This window comes from Lissotriton helveticus, chromosome 1_1 (assembly GCF_964261635.1).
Source record: "Lissotriton helveticus chromosome 1_1, aLisHel1.1, whole genome shotgun sequence".
Lineage (NCBI taxonomy): Eukaryota > Metazoa > Chordata > Amphibia > Caudata > Salamandridae > Lissotriton > Lissotriton helveticus.
Genome location: NC_136057.1, coordinates 1,278,836,150 through 1,278,860,062, shown reverse-complemented (window position 1 = coordinate 1,278,860,062; position 23,913 = coordinate 1,278,836,150). Strand labels below are relative to the sequence as shown.

The 23,913-nt window shown below is 45.3% G+C and overlaps 1 protein-coding gene across 1 annotated transcript in view; it reads left to right on the top strand.

Annotated features, from left to right (window-relative positions):
* Positions 1-23,913, top strand: part of LOC144822756 (uncharacterized) — a 177,000-nt gene that overhangs the window by 9,125 nt on the left and 143,962 nt on the right. The window contains exons 2-5 of the mRNA XM_078680619.1: positions 4,487-4,607; positions 6,695-6,796; positions 6,973-7,083; positions 7,694-7,801. Coding sequence (XP_078536745.1) covers positions 4,487-4,607; positions 6,695-6,796; positions 6,973-7,083; positions 7,694-7,801 — 442 coding nt within the window. The remainder of the gene's footprint in view (positions 1-4,486; positions 4,608-6,694; positions 6,797-6,972; positions 7,084-7,693; positions 7,802-23,913) is intronic.

Genomic DNA, 23,913 nt, shown 5'->3' with positions numbered 1-23,913 from the left:
GTACCGGTCATAGGATTATTAGCAAAGAAGTATTTAAGTCGTATGCTTCTAAAAAATTTGTACAGTTCCACATTAGTGAGAAATGCATCGTTAAACCATGACTTAGTACCTCCATTTCTTTCGAACTGAGGACATGAGTTGATAAATTAAAAATAGGTACAACTGTTAAATTCTGATCATTGGTCATAGTTCCCAAGCTGCTTATAGGGAAGACTACACAGGAAGTGAAGAAGCGTATTTTACAGCATCAATCACGGATTAGGTGTAATGTAATGACAGCTCCTTTAGTGGAACATTATACTGAGATGTCACACAAACCCGATGAAATGCTGTGGTTTGTTATAGATGTAATTAAATGTACCAAACGTTATCACAATGTCAGTCGTCTTCTCACTCTGAAGGAAAATAAATGGATTTGGACATGTAATACCGTGCAAAAAGGGCTGAATGCGGTTATTGAATGGCACACTGTAGCGACATTGTAGTGTTTGGCATTCTAGCAATTTTGTGTGGTTGGAGGTCTCAGCTTAAGTGGTGTAGGATATACAGCTTGTATTGAGGATGGAGGTTAAGCAATTCCCTCTCCTATTCCATCAGGTACCGCCATTCATACATGTTTAATGTTCAGTGTAGTTTTTCCAATTTGATTCTTTGGCTAGTGGCATTAACATTCTTTACAAATAGCCAACATATGGTTAAGTTGATGTCCACTCTCGTTTTCCACTTTTGCCCCACCGTGACCGTCACTTATAAATACTGATAGTGTGGTTTGTAAGATTACTCTATGGCAAGCTGTATTTACATACTTTACAAATAGCCATACTCGGATTCCGCACTGTAGAAGATAAGTTGTTTCCAACAGTAACGGAGGCTGTGCAATTAATCCTTACGCACCTTCCCGTTCCATCATGGCCGCCCCTGTTGATGAATGTTTGCAACACCACGATAGGTTTGATCTGCACATGATCACGTGATATAAACATCCGGAAGCGCCGTCTTCGGCATTCCCTGACCGATGTGGCATGAGGAAGTATAGACGCGATTTCTCCAAAACATAAGTAAGTGCAAGTGGTACGCTGGCTATTCCTTCCGTGTTAAGTCCCGCCGGTCTGATGTAGTAATCAGTTCGTTTTCGTTTTGGATTTGCAGGAGGTATTGAAAACGTCGTGCGTCTAAGTTGTAAGTATCGTTTTGGTGGACTTCACGAGGAAATGGTTAAATTATCAAAGAGTGGTCAACGAAGTCGGTTGAATTAACAGAGTTTGGGCACCGCTTTGTATTGCAGGGTACTACTCCGCATTTATGTGCAGGATTGAGTCAAACATTTTGTAAGTATGATTATGACTCGGAATTTTTTGGGGCACTGCATTCTGGAGTAATAGAGAATGGTTAAGTCTAATAGGTAGTTGGTCTCTAATTTTTTAGATTCCACAAACGAATTCCTTTTTGAGACATCACGTCCACCGGCTGGTGGTTAGTGGTAAGATTATGTTGTATATACTTTGTAGATAGTGTACATTGAGCACTTTGGTGGTGGTCTTTCACTATTGGTTCAGATTGGTTCTTGCACGTCTGGATTTATTTATTTATTTCCTCGGAATGATTAGACGATTGTTGTATTGCAAGGTGTTTGATTTAAATGTTGATTGATGTATATATATTTATCTGTAGATATAGTCTGTGCAACTGGTCCTGAAGATGGTCCTATGGATTCATAAACCAAGGGAGGACCGAAACGTCGACGCATAACGCCGCTCTGCTTGTATTGATATCATTTATGTTATATGATTTTGTATGATTATGATATAAGTTGTTGTGTACATGGTATTTAAGCTTTTCCATGTAGAAAGCATAAGGCGTTGCATATACTACTGAAAATCAATGAACTGTAGTATTATTCTGTTGCCATGTCTGAAATTGTGAATTTTTGATACTAATATATTTGAAAAAGAAAACAAAAGAAGTGTTTTGAAAAATAAAAGACAGTAATAAAACTGTATCAACCTTGCTCCAAGTAAATAATTGATCACTTTTGGTGACAAGACTAATCACTGAAATTGGTGTAAACGATTCCTTGGAGGACATTTGTTTATTTGTGTTATATATATAGGCAAGTGATTCATTTGTTGTATACCTACTGCCATACACCCAACATGCCTCTTCTGTACCTAAACCTGCACCCTCCTGGGATAGAGGCAGAGACAGAATCCCCTACCTGCCTAAGATTAACATTACTATGATGTCAAACCCCGCTTTCTGTCAGTGCACACTCCTCTGACCACTATTGAAGATGGTCCTTGTTTGCTTTTCTGGTCAATTGACTCTTCCCTCCATCCCTATGGTTGTGGCATCATTTAACACCAACATGGTGGCAGCCTCTAGATATCAAGTGTATATTCTCGAATTTACAGAGGTCCCCAGTTTATTGCTCTTTGGTGAATACCCAGCTTGGTGCACCCTCACTCTCTGCAGGACTGAGTAGCCGCTTCCTCTGATTGCTGCCCGCCGCTGCCGCCCCTTAAGCCTGACTGCCCGATCTTGTTTTCTTCAGCCCCAAAAGCCTGATTCTTCTGCTACCTGATCCCTGACTATGGCGTAGTGGTTCGCTGGCGTTGCCTAGCAACACATGCTAGAGTCTTCAGCGTTGCTCGGATGCACATGCTTTTTCCCACCAGGCCCGCCCTCCTCCCTGACTAGCCCATCCTCCATACAATAAAGCTCGCTGCGGACACGCTGTTGGTGCACCAAAGGCAAGCCCTTCTGCGCCCGTCCACGCCAGGACTGCGCCCAGAGCCAGGACCCTTGGACCTTACCAGAGAATCAGCTACTCAAGCACCGCACTCAAATCCCTGAACCTTGAAGGACCCAACACCGCATGCTGCTCCCATACAATGCGGCTTCTCATTCCACACCTCCAAAACCACACCGACTTCCACCGAACCCCAGAACTGGCTACAATGCATTCTAATCAACTTCACATCCCTCAGCAAGCACACCATGGAAATCGGGAACATCCTCACCACTGCCAAACCACACGCAGTCTTCATCACCCAAACATGACTCAAGCAAGCCTCTGCCCGGACATAGCCACAGCAACCCCCAATGGTTACAAAATGATCCACAAAGACTGCCCACTCAAACCCGGAAAGGGGATAGCCATCATCCACAATGATTCCCATCAGATTCACCACCACAGAGGATACCACAACCCCAATTATGGAACATCTCAACTTCCAAGCGCATGTGAACGCCAACACAACGTCAGGGGCACCCTCACCTTCAGACCCCCAGGACCCCGCCCAGCGTTCTGCAACGCCGTTGACGAAATTATCACCCCCATGGCCATTGAATTCAATCAATACCTCTTCCAGATGGACCTCAACGTCCACCTCGACGACCCGACTAACACCCACACCAACAACCTCCTAGAGAAAATGCACAACATAAGCCTGGAGCAAATCGTTAAGAGCCCCACCCATAGCACCGGACACACCCTAGACTCCATCTTCACTCCCAGCGACAGACTCCATTTCAGCCACACCTCAGAAGTCACATGGTCAGACCACAACATCGTCCATTTCACAATCTCAGAAACACTCCAACACAGCCACATCACATGCCCCTGCACAGCGCAGCTGTAAGAAAGTTGCCCAAGACCAATGAACAACTGCCCTCGGCACCACAACCCTCCACACCACGGTCAACGTGAACTAGGCCGCCCAATATTTCTTCGACTGGATCACCATCAGCGCTGACAGCATCACCCTACATCAAATCGGCATCAGTGGCAGCACACACAAACTCATCATCTCGTTTCTCTCAGGGTGCACTCAAAGAATACACCTCCCACAGTTCACCTCCAAACCCCAAATCACCATCTGCAGTGACATTCAAGGCTCCTCACTCAGCCCAACCCGCTTCAACATCTATGTGACTCAGTTAGCCAACATGTCCACAGCCATGGACTCAACATCATCTCATACGCTGACAACACCCAACTCATCCTCTCTCTCACCACAGACCCCTCCACCACCATAGCAGACGTCCAGAACGCCATGGCCAACTTCACAGACTAGATGAAGTCCAACTGCCTAAAATTGTACACAGACAAGGCAGGAGTGCTCCTCTTTGGTCGACCCCCCTTATTATATTTTATGATCGGGCCTCACCCTCAACACGGTTCACAGACAGGTTCATTCTGCTAAACACTCATAGATAGCAGTGCACACTAGCAAGATATTTTAGAAGGTGAGTGAATGGTCCATTACTTTTATTTTTACAGTCTCTGGGAATCGCTATTGAAATGATTAAGCAGGACATGGGTATGGTCCGTTGTTGTTGTGGGGAAAAGGAGAAGAGAGGCCGCCAATGAGTGTGGTAGAGGAATGCATGTTGTATTTTAATTGACCGTATTGGCTACGCCTAGTACATTTCACTCAGTGCTGTATCTGAGTAAGTGATGTAACGTTTTAATCTCATGACACAGGTTGCCTTCCAAGACGCTTCTGCCTTATTCTCCCAGGAGGAGTGGAAGCTTTTACACGAATGGCAGAAAGTGCTTTACAGGAATGTGATGAAGGAAATTCATCAAGCTCTGCTGTCACTGGGTAAGTGTAAGCAGGGCCACTGTAATTAGGCGGTAGCGCAGCATCAGTTATGCAGGGAAGGTTGACTAAATCATGCATTTAGAAAAGGCAAATTATGCAGTAAAATGCATTAGATTGTCTGGCAATATTGTTTGCCTGTTTTGACAATTTAACACACTTTAATTATGTTTGGGCAAAAGTTATGCCTCCTTATTACCAGTTTAATAGTTAAATACAATAATTAGCAAATGAAAAATGACCCATTAACCCTCTAGGAAGGTCTGCTAATGTGTACCACTACACACATGGGATATTTTTTAGTAACTTTGAATGCATTTGAGCTGGAAACATTTTTTTCGTGGAAATCTGCATATGCAACAACCAATGAATTATGTGGCAAATGTGCCAAATCAATAATTATGCAAAAAACTCTTCAGACACAGAATCACATAATTTCCAACCGGGCTAAGTGCAAGCTGTAGCTAATTAGGTGCTTCACAATCCACATTATACATGCTTTCCATGACATGATTCTCCTGTGTCTTTTTGCTTGTGGTATATTTTAAAGATATCACATTTTAATAATGAATATGAAGTGGTGAGTCGCCCCAAACATTGTAGGCAGCACTCAAATGTGATGGGCAGAAGTCCCCTCCCTGTCGAGTCTTTATGAACACACAGTTCCTACAAATGCCATGTGGCCAAATATTATGTGAGTTGCATCATTTTTAAACATATGTTTGGGGGCCTTCTGAAAGAGACATGAATACTGTAGCAGGCAGAAGGTTTGCCTCACAACCGGAACTGTAACTTGAGATGGTGTTACTCGTTAACCCAAAAAAGGGAAGGAAGGTAAAACACAATAAAGATGTAAAACACTTAATGAAAGCGTTAACATAATATTGGGAAATAGTAATCTAAAATATAAGGGAGAGAGACCTGTTGCCAGTAACTACTTCCAGATATTCTTGATGCCATTGCAACCCATTAAAATATAGGTCCGTGGAGCACTCTGCAGCTCCTGCATATTTGACAACATGCATCAGAGGAAAATGCTGAAGCAGGGGTGGAGGGGTACAAATTATGCAGTGTCTGTACGAAACCCTTGCCTTCAGCTGTCACCATCTCAGGTGTGCTATATGTCTTACCTGCAAATCCATAAGAAAACTATGGGAAGTAGCAAAGATCAGAGAAGGTCTAGTTACTAAAAGGTGGACCATGGACACAAGAGCCTAGCGATCTTTCCCCAACATCCCCAGTTGACCAACTTATTTGAAAGACTGTCTCTGATTTGTATACACTTTAAGCACTTAGGGCTACATGCATCAAAATTGTAAATTGAGAATACCTAATTGCGAATTCCTGAGAATCGCAATTAAGTAATCACAATTTAAAATGTGTCACCTTAAAGAGTTTCAGATAGCGATTCCTTGCTCTACCTCAGTAATATTAATGAGGTAGATCGCAATTTCCGACCCCCTTGGAATCTCACAAATCACGGGGATGGTGGCCTGCTGAGGTCCGCAGACCACCATGTCCCTGATTGCTTTTAAATAAAGCCATCTTTTTTTTGTGAAGCAGTCTGTTTTCCTTAAAGAAAAACGAGATGCTTTACGAAAAGTGAAATGAAAAGTTTTCTTTTCATTTTTTAAGAGTAGGCAGTGGTCCATGGGACTACTCTCTGCTCTTAAAAAACGCGGTAATAAAAATTCACAAAGGGGAAGGAGTCCCTTCGGGACCCCTTCCCATTTGCAAATGGGTTACACCTACTTTAAGTGAATGTTTTGCGACCGCATTTCGGTCCCAAAACATTCTTATATACAGATGCGATTCGGTATTAGGAAGGGACGCCTTAAATATGCCCCTTCATAATAGCGAATCGCAAACCCATTTTGCAATTCGGTTACAGGTTACCAAATCGCAAAATATGGTTTGCTGCATCTTAAAAAAATATTTTTGCGTTCAGAAACGGGTCGATTTTGCAAATTGGCCCGTTTGCGATGAAAATATTCTTGATGCATGTGCCCCTTAGAAAATGCTTTTCTTTGCACATTGCCCTATACAGAAAAAGACGATATTTACTGTTTTATATTTATTTTTATTAACAGGGCCTCTCATTGCCACAACTGTGTGTTCGCTAAGAGAGAAAGAAAAGGAAGACCTGTGGGCCATGGACGAGCAGCGCCCCACAAGAAGGCACAGGTTTCCAAGTGAGTGAAACTTTCTATAAACTGGTGCTTTCACCAAAGTCCGAATACTTGAAGTTGTACACTTACATTATAACTAGACCTTCTTGCCAAAGCCAGAATAGAGTGAACTTTGAATAAGTGTGGATTAAACCATTTTATGTCAGTCTGTAAATTATATATACATTTTTTTCATATAGGTGATGAAACAGAAGGCCATGATGCACTTTACAGGGCAAACCGAGAGGAGCGCCCCAAACTGGACAACCACAAAGGCTCTGAAAGAAGGCAAAGACCTCGTCCGCGAGCAGGTGATGTGTCCATAGTGTTGCTTGTGTTCAAAATGATAAAAAACACCATTAATCGGCCCAATAACTTACAGCAAAGTATTGAGGTAGGGGAAATAATTACTTTTCAAAGTGATTGCTAGAGCTAGGCTAAGTTACTATAAGAGCGAGCAGCTTCCTGATTGGAAGTCATTATTTTCCCCTTGTATGCTTGATCTAAACCGGGAACCTTATGAGGGAGATTTGACCTGCTGACATTTTGCTCCTCTTTTTTCACAATTTCAATTTGTATTTGTGAGACATTAAAACATCTGCATCCTCCTACAGCTGGATGTGTTACCGAGAAAATAATGGGCACGAACTAATATTGTATTTTAAAGCCTTGACTGTTTTCACCGTTGAAGGCATTTTGTGTCAAAATCACCCTTATTTGTAAGGATTTAATCGTGGTCTTTTATACAACTGATGTTGAAACTTTTCAGCACCAGCTCAAAACCACTTCAAGATGTCCTGAAAAAACAATAGGGGTAATTGATTTAATGTTGTAATCGAATGGAAAAAGAACATGTGGAATTTTAGAGCCGCACAGAAATTTCGTTTCTGAAACAAATCTTATGTTTATCTTATTCTACAGGATTTCAAAATGAGAACAACATCCGTTTGAAAAAAGAAGAGCCAGTTTCCATTTTTATTGATCACCTTGGTGCTGAAATTGAAGAAAGTAGCATTCACCCCAACTCCGGTATGATCCTTTTGCTTGCTAATATTTAAAATTAAGAAATCAGCAGGAAGACTCCCCTTTCCTGCAAATACAGATGCTTGATGTTTGAGGTGAAAATAGATGGATTCTATTTAGCTCTGATAAGTTTCAGACATGCTGTCAGTGGAAATAAACGTCTTTGGACCTCATCAATCAATCAATCAATCAATCATTTGAGGGTCTCAAGGTGCTGAGGGAAGGGGGGGCGCTGCTACTGCTTGAACAGCCAGGTTTTGATAAGTCTCCTGGAGGTCAGCAGGTCCTGGGTCTGTCGCAGGTGGATGGGGAGGGTGTTCCATGTCTTGGCAGCGATGTGGGAGAAGGATCTGCCGCCGTGGAATGGTAGCGAGGGCAAGATCAGCTTAGCGAAGCTGGCGGTTGGGAGTGTAGAAGGGGAGTCGTTTGAGGTATGCTGGTCCGGCGTCATGGAGTGCTATGTGAGCGTGGGTGAGGAGCTTGAAGGTGATCCGCTTGTTGACAGGGAGCCAGTGCAGGTCCCTCAGGTGGGCAGTGATGTGGCTGTGGCGGGGGATGTCGAGGATGAGGCGTGCGGAGGCGTTCTGTATGCGTTGGAGTCTCTTCTGAAGTTTGGGCGTGGTTCCAGTGTAGAGGGCGTTGTCGTAGTCCAGCCTGCTGGTGACAAGTGCCTTGGTGACCGTCCTTCTGGTTCCGGTGGGGATCCATCTGTAGATCTTGCGAAGCATGTGGATGGTGTTGTAGCAGGAGGAGGAGGCGGCATTGACTTGCTTGGTCATTGACAGTGATGAGTCCAAGATGAACCCCAAGTTGCTTGCGTGGTTGATGGGTGTTGGTGCAGCTCCCAGTGAGGCCGGCCACCAGGAGTTGCCCCAGGCGGAGGGGTGGATCCGAGGATGAGGACCTCCGTCTTGTCTGAGTTCAGTTTCAGGCGACTGTTCTTCATCCATTCGGCAACAGCCTTCATTCCTTCGTGAAAGTTGGTTTCGGCGGTGGCGGGGTCTTTGGTGGGGGAGAGGATCAGCTGGGTGTCGTCGGCGTATAAGACGATGTTGAGGTTGTGCGATCAGGCGATGTTAGCGAGTGGTGTCATGTAGATGTTGAAGAGGGTCGGGCTGAGGGATGAGCCCTGGCATATGCCGCAGATGATCTTGGTGGTTTCGGATTGGAATGGAGGGAGACGGACTCTCTTGGTTCTGTCGGTGAGGATTGAAGTGATACAATCCAAGGCCTTGTCGTGGAACCCTGCAGTGTGGAGGCGTATGTGTAGGGTGTGGTGGCTGACGGTGTCGAAGGCGGCTGAGAGGTCTAGGAGGATGAGGGCCGCTGTTTCGCCGTTGTCCAGCAGGATCCTGATGTCGTCGGTGGCGGTGATGAGGGTGGTCTCGGTGCTGTAGTTGCTACGGAATCCGGACTAGGATGAGTCCAGGGTGTTGTTCTCTTCAAGGAATCGAGTCAGTTGTCTCTTGATGATCTTCTTGATGACTTTTGCCGATAATGGTAGCAGGGAGATGGGCCGGAAGTTCTTGAGGTCCTTAGGCAGACCCCCCAGGATATAGCGGCATGGATTAGCAAATTTAGCGGCACAAATATTGAAATTTAGCGGCACAAACATGGAAATTTAGCAGCAATTTTGCGGCATTTTATTTGGCAGTTTTTGCTATGACAAACACAGATATCTTCATTTTTTAGTTATTTAACAACAAAAAACTATGTATATTTGGTTTATTTACAATGTAGACACTTTGGCTTTAAGGCTACATATAGGAAATAAACATGTTAATGAATAAATGCTCACGGAACATGTATGCTTGTCGTGTTAATCTTGCAGTTCTTCTGAGCAGTCCAAATCTAGCCCAATATTGTGCTGCTGATTATAATACAAAACCCATAATGCCCGGATGGATTGCTCTGAGAGGGACCGTCATCTGGCTGACAAATTAATTTTGTAGATGCTGTTGCTCCTTTCAGCATCTGCAGAACTGGTCACACAGTCCTTGTACACAGCTGCAAGCTGTGAAAGGACTGGAATGCGGTCAGCCATCCCACGCCAACAGAGGTCAGTGTCAATGACCCCAGAAACAGATGCCTGTGCTGCTTCTGGGCCTACATGTTAAAAGTAGAGGCAAAGCTCCTTATCGGGAACTTCGCTGAAACCAGGGGTGTCATAATATGCACTCTTGTCCTTAGGCAGGATGCAGAGTCGTGCAGGATTGAAAAGGCGCACTTGCTTCAAGAACCCAATGCCTGGTTGGGACCCCCCCCCCCCATGTGTAGGAGATAAGGGTCTGCTTCCTATGGTCACCCCCACTTTTTTGCTGTGATTTACTGGTTTTTCGACTTTAGTGTGGCTGTTGGCCTGCTAATCAGACCCACAGCCCAGCTGTTCTCTCTCTAAATTGATACCATGTACTTTAGGTACATACCTGATTGGGTATTGGGTCACCTCTGAGCCCCTGTATAGTGTACCATAGGTACCCAGGGCATAGGTGCATCCAAGGCCTACCAGGGACTGCAGCATGTATTATGCCACCCCTGGCTGGCCGTCCAAACTGACACCACAGGCTGATCACTCAGCTTGGGCAAGGTTGTGTAATCACCCCTTGCTTAGATATAGAATTCCTATATGTATTTTTATTTAAAACATTTGTATAGCGCGGCTGTCACCTTGCAGGTATCCTGGCGCTGGACAAGAAAATTACTCCTCAGGTGAAAGTAAGAGGGAACTGAGAGCGGGTAGCCATCGTAAGTAGTTAGGGGAAGAGCCAAGTTTTAATACGTTTTCTGAAGGGAAGGAGTTGCGAAGTTTGGCGAATGTCCAGGGGCAGTCTATTCCATAATTTTGCAGCTGCAACTCTGAAGGATCTTCCCCCAGTCCTGACCTTGTGGAATCTAGGTACTGTGACAAGGTAGGCTGAGGCTGAGCGAAGCGCTCTGGTAGGGGTGTACCAGGTGAACATAGCTTGCAAGGGTCTGGGCCCGACTCCGTGCAGTGCTTTAAAAACGAGGCAGAGTGCTTTGAAAGCCACTCGTTGCTTCAAAGGGAGCCAGTGCAGTTCGGCTAAGGCCGCTGTGGCCGAGGATCTCCTGGTCCAGCCAAGGGCTAATTTGGCGGCGGCCGTCTGAACCCTTTGGAGTCGATTGTGCGGGGAGGAGTGGCATGATCTTGCGTAAAGAGCGCAGCAGGGCTGAGCAGGTGGACGCTGTTTTCGCAACCTGAGTCTCCATGCTAAGCTTGTTGTCCATTATGACACCCAGGTTGCGGACAGTGGTGACTGGCTGTGGTTTTTCCGGGGCTTCCGAGGGCCAAAATTCAGTTGGGAATAGGCGAGGAATCCGACTTCAAGCGCAAAACAGAACCTCGGTTTTGGCGGAGTTAAATTGCAGGGAGTTTTTGTGCAGCCAGCCAGCAGTGTCTCTCAGGCATTCATGAAACGATTCTAGAGGGATCGATTCTTCCCCCTCCCAAGAGAGAATGAGCTGGGTGTCGTCCGCGTAATTTATGGCTTTTAACCTATGGGATTTTATTAATGTGACCAAAGGATTAAGGTAAACGTTAAAAAGAATGGGGCTGATGGACGAGCCCTGGGGCACCCCATGGGGCACTGAGGAGAAGGCAGATTGATATGGAGGAAGGGACACAGCCTGCTTCCTGTCCCACAGGTAGGACTGGAACCAAAGCAGGGCAGTGCCGTCAACCCCAGCCTCCCTTAGTCTCTTCAGCAGGATCACATGATTGACCGTGTCGAATGCGGCAGACAGGTCCAGTAAGATCAAAGCTACTGCTTGGCCCCTGTCTGCACGCATACGAAGATCCTCCATGGCCGTGAGGACAGCTGTTTCGGTGCCGTGGGCTGGACGAAAGCCAAATTGAATGTCGTCCAGGATGTGATTCTGCTCCAGATGTGTAGCGAGACAAGAGCTCACCCCGCGCTCGGCAACCTTTGCCGGGAATGGCAAGAGAGAGATAGGCCGATAGTTTAGTAAACACTCGGGGTTTAAGGAGGGTTTTTTCAGCAGCGGGGTGATAAGAGCCTGCTTCCAAGGAGTCGGAACAAATCCGCAACGCAGGGATTGGTTACAGATCCTGCGAAGGGTGCAGAAAAGTTCTGTTCCAAAAGCTTTCCAAGTTTTAGGGGGCAGAGGGTCGAGAGGGGAACCCGAAGTGATCCCATGCACCAGACTCTCAAAGTCCGCTTCCAAAATGGGGGGGGGGGAGTCCCGCAAACATACCGTGGGTAGGTTCCCTAGGTTCACCGAGTAGGAGTCAGCGGAGACAATCCCAGGGCCGTGGAGACTATCCAGTGAGGGGGAGATATTCAGGTTGTGGATAATGGTTTCAATTTTATCCTTGAAGAACAGTGCGAGATTATCGCAGAGTGCTTGTGTAGGAGGGATTGTTTTTTTGGCACAGTCGGGGTGGATGAGGTTGTTAAGAATCTGAAAAATACTTTTAGAGCTGTTAGCGGCATTAAGTATAGGGGAGCAGAAGTAGGTAGATTTGCGTTTAATAATTTCAATTTTGTAATCCCGGAGTTTATTTTTCCAAAGTAACTTATTAGTGTCGGAGTAACCTTGCCTCCATTTCCTCTCGGCCTGTTTACAGGTTGATTTGAGGGCTTTCAGAGAGTCGTCAAACCAAGGGGCTGATGGTCTGCACCTGGGTTTGCATCTTTTTAAGGGAACATGGGAGTCGGTCGTGGAGGATATCCTCGTACAAAAGGCCTCGTAATTGTCCTCTACCGGGTTGGCGGGAGAAAAACTATCTTTTACGTGGAACACCGCACCGGTAGAGCTCAGCTTTTCCAGAGCTTTCCAGTCTCTGTACCAGAATTCTGAGGAGGTGCTGTGTGCCGGCAGTCTGGGCCCTTTACTGATAATATGGAATTTGAGAAGGGCATGATCAGTCAAGCCCATAGGCAAGATATCATTCAGGTGTACTAACTGAGGGGTGGAGAAGATAAGGTCGAGTCGGTGACCTGCTATGTGAGTGGGTTCTTTGCCCAATTGATGGAGTCCCACGCTTTCACAAGAGAGCAGGAGATTGTGCAGTCCGGAATCCAGACTACCGTTCGGCCAGAGATTAAAATCACCTAAGATGATTAGCTTGTTGTGGGAGGTCGCCATATTTGTGAGGGTGGTGAGTAACAATTGTTGTTGTTGGGAGTTAAAGGTCCCCGGAGGGCGATAACAGATAATGGCCGTGAACGTGGCGTACCCTTATATATAGACACATATATACCTATAAGTCACTCCTATGGCAGGCCTTGACAATCCTGAAGGCAGAGTGCTTGGTTCTATGTGAGATGGTGCTCTAGCATGAGCTGAGCCTGTCTGCAGCTTTCGGAACCATGTCCTTATAGCTGTTCTGTGATATAGCCATACCATATACTCTTAAGTGCATTATAATCCTCGCGGTTAATGCTAACTTTGGTTTGGCTTCATCAAAACATGTTGTGTAAGGTGTCATACCCTTTGGAATACTACCCCCCCTCCCTCCACCAATTCTGGCGGCGGGGGTAGCATTCCACCCTTCTAGAGGGAAAAGACATGTTGGTTACTGCTTTACCCGGTTAAAGTTAAACAGAGCCTCAGCATCACAAAATGGATGCTGCTGCCACAGACACGAGTCTGACCTCCTGCAGCTGGGGGAAACTCCAGCAAGGGAGGCCTGGACAATAGGTTTCCTGTCGAGGGAGGTGCCAGCACCTCCCCAGAAAGCCAGTAGTGTATTGGGGCAGGGTGGGTTGAATGGAAAGATGCTTTTCCAGACACTGCCTGGGGCAGACAAGGTGCTTCATGCATAGCCCGGTTCAAACCAGTTGCTGGGGCACTCCAGCCCCAGCTCTGGCGCGAAACTGGACAAAGGGAAAGGGGTGTAACCACCCCCTTCCCAGGTTCCACCCATAGGAGGGACCCAGCAGGTAATCCAGCCCCTTAGTTTGGTATAAAGGTAGGAGCTGAGACTAGAGACTTTAGATTATCCTGGAAAGAAACTCTGAAACGAAACTCTTTGACCTTCGACGTTCCATATCGACTGGAAGACTGAATGCATCTCCCTTGTGGTCAAGGAGTGGCCACCCTGTGCAAACAGGCACCATCAGTAACTTGCCGGTTTGCTTTGTCGACGCTCCCGCCGGAACTCGAAGACTTAGCGACGCAGGAACTGGACTTTCAGACTTCTCTGACTCCGACCCTCATCCACAGCAAAGCTGAGACCCGTGGCGGACACGAGAGACGTGAGACCGGACATCCTGGACTACCTGCTTTTTGCTACCTGTGCAGCTTCTGAGGTACCCTCGAAGTTGTGCATTGGGGTTTGAGAAGCCCCAGACCCGAGTAGCATATGCACCGAAGCTCAGCCCTCCACACTCCACGAGTGCCGCGTGGGGCCTGCGCCTGTATTTCAGCACGACGCATCTTCCCGGTTGCTAGCCAGTTGGCTAGTGAGCCCTCTGAAGACATCTTTGTGAAACTGCACCACTTGCCTGGTTGCTCCGGGCTTGCTCCAGCTTCCCTGTGAAGGAGAAGCTCCCCAGACCTTGCTGGTCTGAACTGAAGCCAATCTTCCCATCCTGCGTGGATTGCATTTGCCAAGGTTTGTTGGGTCCAATCCGGATACCCACACCGCCAACAGCTAGATCCGTCGTGGGACAGCTCGACTCCAGCTCCTGGTCATCGTCGACGCCTCCTGGTCCTCGTGGCTGCAGAGACAAGCTTCACATCTTCACCTGATTGCATCTTGACATCGCCTGGTTCCTTCCCGGTCACTGGCTAGTGACCCAGACTCTGTCACCTCTGCTTTCAGGTTCTTCTTGACTCCGATCCACCCTTGGATCCACGTGGACACTTTTCTCCTGGTCGCCTGCAGCACTTTCTTGCAGCTCTCCATAGGAAACAGCGACGAAACCCGACACGAAAGAACACCTATGCACCCGGCTTCCCTGGGTGAGGTAACTCGAGTACTCTGGTGCTTCCGTGGGTATTAACTATCCAAGTGTCCTAGTTTAACAGGGGTTTCCCGTAGTCCATCCGGAAGTGTCCAAAATCTACTACTTTATAACTTTTACGTTCCCATTGAAACTCTATGGCAACCTGCGTGTGTGTTTAGATACTGCATATGCTTCCAGTGGGTCTCCTACTTCCAAACCCTTGGTTGTTCAGTGTAGCCCCAGCGATTTCCTAAGCCTACTAACCTTTCCTGAAGTGGTTCTTATACCACTTACTTAGTATATGGTTCGTGAGGCCCCTAGGGCAGAATTGTATTTGTGCAACTTATAGTATGCTTATTGAGTAACTTGTGCTGTATCTCGAACTCTGACCTCATAAACAGTGCAGAGGGGTTGTGTTAGTAATAAATGCATATATATTTTATATATACCTTGTGTGGTGTCCTTTCATTTGGTATTCAAGGGATTTACAGCCTGATTCATGTACGGGCCGTTTTGCGTGGCCCTAATAGCGAATCATAGCGACTCGCTATTGAGGACACGCAAAACGGCATTCATGTAGGAATTGCCAAATAAATAGCGATTCCTACATGTTCTCTATTTGCGAGTAGAAATTTCCTACTCGCAAAAAAAGGAATAACTCCCCATTCATTCCTATGGGCCAAAAGGCCCATAGGAATGAATGGGGAGTATCCCTTATTTGCGAGTAGCAATTTACTACTCGCAAATAAGATAGCGATTTTAAGGGTGCCAGGGGTGTCCAAAGGACACCCTGTAGCACCCCTAAAATGCACATTTGAACAGGTGTTGCGCACACACATGTCCAAAGGACATGTGTGTGTGCAACATGCAACTTAGAAAAATGCTTTTAAAAGCATTTTTCTGAGTTTTTGCTATTTACCGAGAAGTCTGACCTCTCGGTAAATAGCGGCCCAAATTAGCAAAATCGCAATTTTTGAAAGTGTCATGAATAGCATTTAAGGAATCTCTAATAGAGATTCCTTAAATGCTAATCCTCGCATATTAGCTAATTCTTCATTAGCGATTTTTGCATTTGGGATTGTGAATCCCAAATGCCAAAATTGCACTCGCAAAAGGCAAGATTCTGAGAATCTTGCCCTTTGCGAGTGCAATTTAGCTTCATGAATCAGGCTGTATATATGGTAAAACAGCTGGCTTCACATGCTCTCTGAAGTTTTAGCCTAAGACTGCTTTGTCCATGCTACCACTAGGATAGCTGGTCTATAAGGTTGACTTTACAACCATCACCATAAGGGTTGTTTGGACTGGTGCAAGGTGCCCACTAGAATAGTGGACATCATATACCAGGCCAACTTCTCACACCATGTATTTGCCCGCCTTTTCCAGAGAATTTTTAAAAGCTTCATTAAACTGGGCTGTTAACTTTTTTGTCTGTGTCGGACTTAATTTAGCCCCTGCAGTGGTCTGTAAAAATGGTTCTAGTGACTCCTGAGTGAGGACTGAATTGTTTGTTAGGTCAATGTGAAGGTCCTCCAAATAATCATACACCTTCATTGTCACTGGTGTCTGACTCTGGAATAAGTCCATCAGATGTAAAATGTTTTGGCATTTTTCGGCCACAATGTCCAATTGCACTTTAATGCACTTTCTTTGGTCGCTGTTCTAAATCCTTTGCAGATTTTCAAGGGAATCTGGGAGAGACTTGCTGAGTTGCATCTCAGACTCAACAAACCCAGCATAGGCCTCAAAATGCTTGCACTGGTACTGGACAGCAGCAAACCAAGAATTCCACCGGGTACTGCAGGGGTCAGGTGCCATCCGTGGTTTCATCCCATGGTTCTCAGCAAGATGGTGCAGGTACCTTCCCTTTCTGCTACCTGCCATGTAAAAGATACGTGAGAAGTACAGAAGGAAAGCATTTAGCTCCACGAAAGGCTTCCTAAATGACTCTCTAATAAGGTTCATTATGTGTGCCAAGCAGGTGATATGCAGGGCCGGCTCTAGGCTCATGTTGGCCCTGTGCAGGGAGCGTAGGTGGGGGCCCCGGAAGAGGGGTCCGGACGGGGCGGAGCTCAGGAAGGTGTTTTAATAATAATACGTCCAGAAAAGTCGTTAGATGATTGACCAGTACCTGCGGCTGCTCCTACCCTTCCGAATTCGTCTCAGAACGATACAATTTAGGAGGAGGAGGGCATTGTGACACACGACATGAGGGACTGGGCGCACAGACAGCTGCAGTGCCAGGGCCATGACAGGGGCACCGGACCCCCACAACCCCCAGAGAAATAATCGGTGGCTCTTTGCCTGGAAACAGTAATATCGATGCCATATCGAATATGGTGTCTTACACTTGGCGGATGGCCACGTCTGTTGCAGACACTGCATAGCCACCTCGTGACACAACAAGCGTTTAACTTTTGTTGAAATTTGCTGCTGCGTTTTGCCAGCTTTCGCTGTTTCCACCAGGCACCACGTGGAGGTAGCAGCAATACCCAGCTTTTTTTTTTATGTTACGTTTTTTAACTTTTTCTTTTACTTTTTTACTTTTTGTGTTTTACTGTTTGCTATCTCTTCTATATTGTTTCCACTTTTCCATTTTCCTTCTTTCGTTATCTTACCACCTGTTTTTTTCATTTCTGCATTATTGCTGAATAGCAACATAGCGAGTCTGATTAAAACCATGGAAAACATCTTGCGTACTTCTTTATGAAAGGAAGTCAACTTTACGAGCCTTCTGTGCTGCAAATTCCCTGATAAGCTGTCCATAATCCAGAGATCTAGTAATGTCATGTTCAATTGATAACAGGCCCAAATGATTCAGTCTCTCTTGAGTCATTTATGTCCTCAAACAATTTTTTATCAATTTCCGTTTTGAAAAAGTTCTTTCCCCTGAAGCCACTGTAACTGGGATTGTCAACGCAATGTGTAAAGCCACTGCAAGATTTGGAACTGCAGTGTGCAGTTTGTTTTCATAAATGAATTGTAATGTTTCCAAAGCTGTTGCATTATTTGCCACCAAGGAGGCGAACATTCGAAGCTCGGTATGTAAATCTCCGGGATCAACATCTGAGTCAGAACTGTCGTTTAACACGATGCTTAAATCTGCACATCTTTTCATCAATTCATTATCGTTCATGCTAGCAATTTTCCCCCAGTCGTGAAGGAATCCAAAGAAATCATAGTGATGTTTCATCTGAGTGAACCTTTCAATCGTGGACATAATTGCTTGATCCATCAAGACGTTGAAGAACTCAATGCGATATTTCTCTTTTGGTTCTAAGATTCCCTCATCACGACTCTCGTATTGAAATTGTCTCCTAATCGTTCTTCTTTGCAAACTTGTAGATGCAGGAAAACTTATCTCATCTGAGCTCATCTCCAGTTCTTCCGCCAACTCCTTAGCTGAAACTTGTGCAGATGTCAAACCACTCTCCTTATAAGTTTCCAGAAACTGGACAGTCTTTTCAAGGCATTTCAATGCAATGTCAAGTTGCGTATCCTTACTTTGCATGATTTTGCTAACAAGATTTATTTGCTGCAAAAGGTCATACCAAATCACCAGCGATACTAGAAATGCATAACTCCTTAATTTCTCAGTTCTGGCCTTTGGGTCATTCGCTTCCTCTGATACTTCAACCACGGCATCATAAACGGCGGCCACTTGGAAACGGACAGCCTTGACGCTATAAATACGGCATTCCCATCGAGTTTCGGATACGGGCTTTACTGACAGATCTTTAATGTGCTTAATTAGTATTTGCCATCTCTGTGTTGAGGCAGAAAACAGTATGTAAATTTGATGCAAGATTCCAAAAAGAGTCACAGCGTGAGTGGATGATTTCGTCATATCACTACGTACTAAATTCAAGCTATGGCAACCGCATGGAACATAGAACGCTCTTGGATTCATGTCAAGTAAACGTTTCTGAACACCACTCTTGCAGCCTCTCATATTTGCCCCATTATCATACCCTTGACCTCTGCAATTTTGGAACGGCAATTGCAATTCCTGCAGTTTTTTGCAAACATGCTTCTGTGAGACCAGCACCTGTGCTGCTTTCAACAGGCAAGTATCCAACGAAAAATTCACTTATTTCGACTGGCATTGTTTCCACGTTCACAATTCGAAGGACCATCGTCATTTGCTCCTGATGACTTGCATCAGGTGTGCAATCCAAAATGACAGAAAAATATTTACTCTTGTGTATTTTTGCAATAATGTTGTCCAAAACTGAAGCTCCCATAAGATTAATGATTTCATTTTGAATATTCTTGCCCAAGTAATGGGCATGGATTTCAGCGCATTTAATTCTACACACATGCTCTTGCATATATGGGTCATACTTGGCTAGCAGCTCAACAAGACCTAGAAAATTGCCATTGTTCTGTTTGAACAGAGTATCAGTTGTACCACGAAAAGCCAAACTTCGTTCTGCTAGAAAATGAACAATGGATATGATCCTTTCCAAGACCTTGCCCCAACGATCACTTTCCACTTGCAGTAACTTCTGCTGTTCTTTAAATATTGTCTGTCCTTGTTTTAACCTTCTTTCTAATTCAACCCAGGCACTGACGGCGCGTATATGTTTTGAAGAGGATTCATGATCAGACAGACAACTGTGCATGTGTGCCCAGTCGTCATTTCCATTATTAGTAAATTTGATCCCTGCGTCAGAAAACAATTTACAGCAAAAACAGAATACTGTATTTTTTTTTTTTTTAATAGACAAGCCAGCGCCTATCTATAATTTCACCATTCCTTAATTTCCGTGAGAACATGGTAACAGAAAAACGACGTTTACTTTTTGAGTGCTCATCACTTGGATACTTTGTTTTAGAATCGGGGTCGCTGGAGGGACCCCTTTCAACAAGAAGAACACGTTGCGCGTCAGTAAGAGAGTTCAGCCACGAAGCAGGATCACTCCAATCACATAAATAATATTCAGAACACAGGTCTGTAACATGGTCTTGCTCTTTGGCTTCCTTTTCACTACCAGCATCATCCGTCTGTAAACTCTGAACCTCCTCCAGAATGCCAGATGTTGATGGACCGATGAATGATGTTTCAGTTTCTCTGTCTGAGGGTCTATTGTCAGGATCCTCATCCTGAGTTGGTAATTGCTGCATGTTTGTATCAATGTCAGTCACCTTGTTAATTTTCATTGGTCTGCTCGTGAGTATCATTCTGCTCATGGATATTATCATCTTTTTTTCGTTCTTGTTTATGGTCGTCAGCGCCGCCTGTTTTACCTAGTGCATCAGCAGTACTCTGGCCAGAGGATTCTCCATCTTTAGGTTTCCCTTGGGTGAGAAAGTTCAGGATTGCTCCTTCCTGTGAATCTACGAAAGCCTGCTGAGCCACCTTTCTCTTTCGTTTCGAAGAACCAGATTCGTGTACTCGAATTCTCTTCATTTTGCTTGCAATACAACGGGCCGGGCTGACAGTGGGTAGGGAAAAAAAGAAGGCAATCAGCAGTGGCGGCTGGTGAAAGATTTTGATGTGTCATTTTCATTTAAACCACAAATTACCAAATCAAAGGATATTTTCTAAAGAAATTAGGAATCTGATTGGGTCACGTTGTAAATGTAATGTAAATGTACATGTATTTATATGGCGCAAATCACCGACATGGTATCTAAGCGCTTGCTTAGGGAACCCGTCCAGGTATTCCCCTGTGAGATAACCCCGGCAGGGTATCCACAAGGTGAAAGCCAGGCATCCCGCCGCGAGGGGCCATAGTGGAGATTAAGCAAGCTATTGCCCAGACTCGCAGAGTGTGAACCCGTGAGTCGAGTAGGCACCGGAGCGTGAATTATCGAGTCCGTGGAATTTTTGAGCCCAAGACCCGCCGAGGCGGGGAATTGAACCCTGGTCCAGGACCGATCTCAGTTTCCGGGTCTGCTGCCTCTAACCCCTGAGCCACGTTGTTGTGTAGTTCCTATATTCCCAATAAGCTCTGCGCATTGGAATAGCATATTCTATAGAATTGACGTAGGACTTAAGTCGACTAGGTGTCTATCGAATATACTAGACTTAATTGTGTTTGCCAGCTAGCAGGGTCGGCTTCCTTCTGCACTTACTGTAGCGAGCTCGGAGCTGCGTCAAGCAAGTAGATAGTCGCTCCAAAGCACTGTGTGTTTGCTAGGGCAAGTGTGGGCATATTTATACCTTGAAGGTGCCGAGTTTGACGTAACGTTGGACATAATAACGTCATTAAAGACTCGCAGTTCTTTGAAAAATCCATGAGTTCTTGGATAAATCAATATTCAAGCAAGGGGAAGTCCCTGACTGCTGAAGACTAGTTTTTCCAAGAAATCGTTACGGATTTTCGGAACTAGTGGAAGTAGCCATGCCGTATTTGGACTGCATGGGCCAAGTCTAAATATGGTTATGATTTCTATGCCTATATACAGTGGCGTCACTAGGGTTGGCGTCACCCAGTGCGGGTAACTCATGGTGTCACCCCCTCACGACATACCGCATGGACCAAGGATACCAGTAAAAACCCTGGGGCTTATTTTATTTACAAGCCCCTTGCGCCGCCGGTGCGCCACTTTTTCCCATATTAAGAGTGACGCACTGGTCGCGCAAGGGGCTTGTAAATAACCCTCCCTGTTCCACTCACTAGTCATAGCTGCCACCAGCTAGCTGCCTGTCTCCCTTAGACTGGTGAGAGGGCACTGTACCAATACCCCAGCGGGCTTCAAAAACGACGCCGCTTATCAAAAAGGGGCATGTGCGAGCATTATGTGCGATAAAATGACACGTAAAATCTAAGACACTTTAATCTTCCGGTCCGGATAAACAACATCGTTAATATAAATCAGATTTATGTTCATATTGTATGCTCGAGGGAACTTTGCCATTAACCAAGGCGTATCTCGCTGCTCGTATGTCACCCTTCAACTCAACAAGCATGGCTAGTGCATATAAAAGGCAGCCAGAAACAAACACTCACGCAAACAACCACACATTCGCGTGCTCACGAACGCACAAATGTGTATGCACGCACACACGCACTCACGGCTGCAGGCACTATCCCATTACACATATAGTAGAATTGTTGTCAAAAGCTGGTACAATCCAATTAAATATACAGCACCCATCTGGACAGAGAGAATCAACCATTGAGGTTTCCTGGTTGAGTAGGATAGCGGGTTAACAAAACATTTAGCACCTGAAGGAGAGGTCATGTGCTGAGTACAACAGAGGCAATTTTAACGTCTTACTGTGTTCTTAACAACAACATATGGAGTTTTGAGCCCACCACCTAGTGATACTGGAAATCTGTTCATTCAAGTTTGCTTCCCGAAAATAGAACTTTTTCATAATCCTACCTTCCTAATATCCTTCACCCACGTCCCCTGGATTCCTCTCCCTTTCTTCTACCTTTCATTAATTCTTTATGCCTCGTGACCATTCACCACTTTGTATATTCTACATAGAAACTGGAAATCTTATGAGTTATGAACATTTTCATTGGGATAAATGCAATGTGTTCAGATAATGCTGCACTGTGACTGGGATCTGACATCTCACGGAACACACACACACGTTGAGGAGCACACAGACGCATGCATTTGTGAGTCAGGTCTCGGTTATGCACAGGCACACACTCAAGTAGTGGCGAATTTCCCTTCAAAATGCAAAATAGGCTTTATGAACAAAATGTGTGAAAATAACGAGCGCTAAAATATGGATCTATGTCAGAATGACAACTTCATATGAAGACTGACAAATAGATGAAATGGGAGCGTGGGAGAAAGGGACAGAAAAAAAGAACTTGTGCGTTTTTGAGTGTGAGGCGGAGCGAGGGAGAGACAGAGATAAAAAGAGTGTGAGAGAGAGCGAGAGAAAAAGAGAGATAGAGAGAGGAAATGGGAAGATGAATGTAGACGAGGAGCTCGTAATGTAGGCAGAGACACAGAAAAGCCGTTGTCCTTGCTTTTAGAGGTCATGGTAATTAACGGTGCCTAAATTAATTGACTTTGCCTTTGTTAAAGTGTCACTTGCACACAACCCCTCTTCATCCCCGAACGCATGCTGTACATGATCGCCTCATTGTCATACAAAAAAAAAATCCAGTTTGTTTTACATCAGCCTCAGACAAGGGCTGCCAGCTGTCAGGGAAAATGTATTCAGGTTTCTTTCCAGTTAATTTATCCAATCTTTTTTTTTTATATATGTTTTTATTAATTGAAGACAGCAAGAGCGAGAAGTGGACATATCTGGTATCATACAGCAAAACACAATACGGAGGGGAACAGGCAAAAAGATTGAAGCAATACATCTCAGTTAAACAATTACGAAGACATCAACACTAGCGAAAAATTTGGCAGGAGCAATGACATAACAATCCACCACCCCGCTAGGCTGAGGCTCTCAGTGCCTGTCGACCCACAAAATCAGGATATTTAAAAGGAAGCCCATGACACCCAGATATGAAAAACAATGCAAATCAGGATAATTCACCCATATCTCGTATAAGAAGAGAGAAAGGTAGGAAAAGAAAAGGACCATAGAACAAAAAATTGGAAAAAACAAAAAACCCACCATCCCCCCACCCTGCACCCCTGCAGATGGCTACAGCCCAACCCCACTAGCAGTGTGCCTGTCGCCCCAGTTAACTAATCCCTAAAAGTAGGAAAGAAGTGGAGGAGGAGCATCTCAATACGGGCCCCCGGACGCTCCCTCTCCCCGCCAGAACCAAACATCCCCATAAAATACACAGAGCTCTATAGGCAGACATAGCTAAAAACGAAATAGGGGAAACAGTAAACACCACCCTGCCTCCCAACAACACAATGGCAACTGAACCCAGTTCAAGAACCTATGGTGCCAAACCCTGACAGTCAGTTTTAACCTTGACCCTTCCGATCAATGACACGGGCCCCCTCCAAACAGGTCGTCTCTTCCGCAGGATTGTCAAAATGTGAGAATAGTTCAGGAAAGTTCCATTTTGGTCGAGGCAAAGTTATAAGGTCCCTGGAAGTTCCATTGGTGACAACGGTGTCCCTCATCGATATGAGCACGCTGCGTTTTTGTCCCCGAAAGGATATGGAAGACTTCGAAGAGGGATAAAACACCGGACCATTCCACAGGAAGTTCTGAGCACGAACGTCTGGTAGGGGAGCGACCAGAAGAACCAGCTCGGAAGGCGATGTTGAAGGGCTTGGCAATCCACT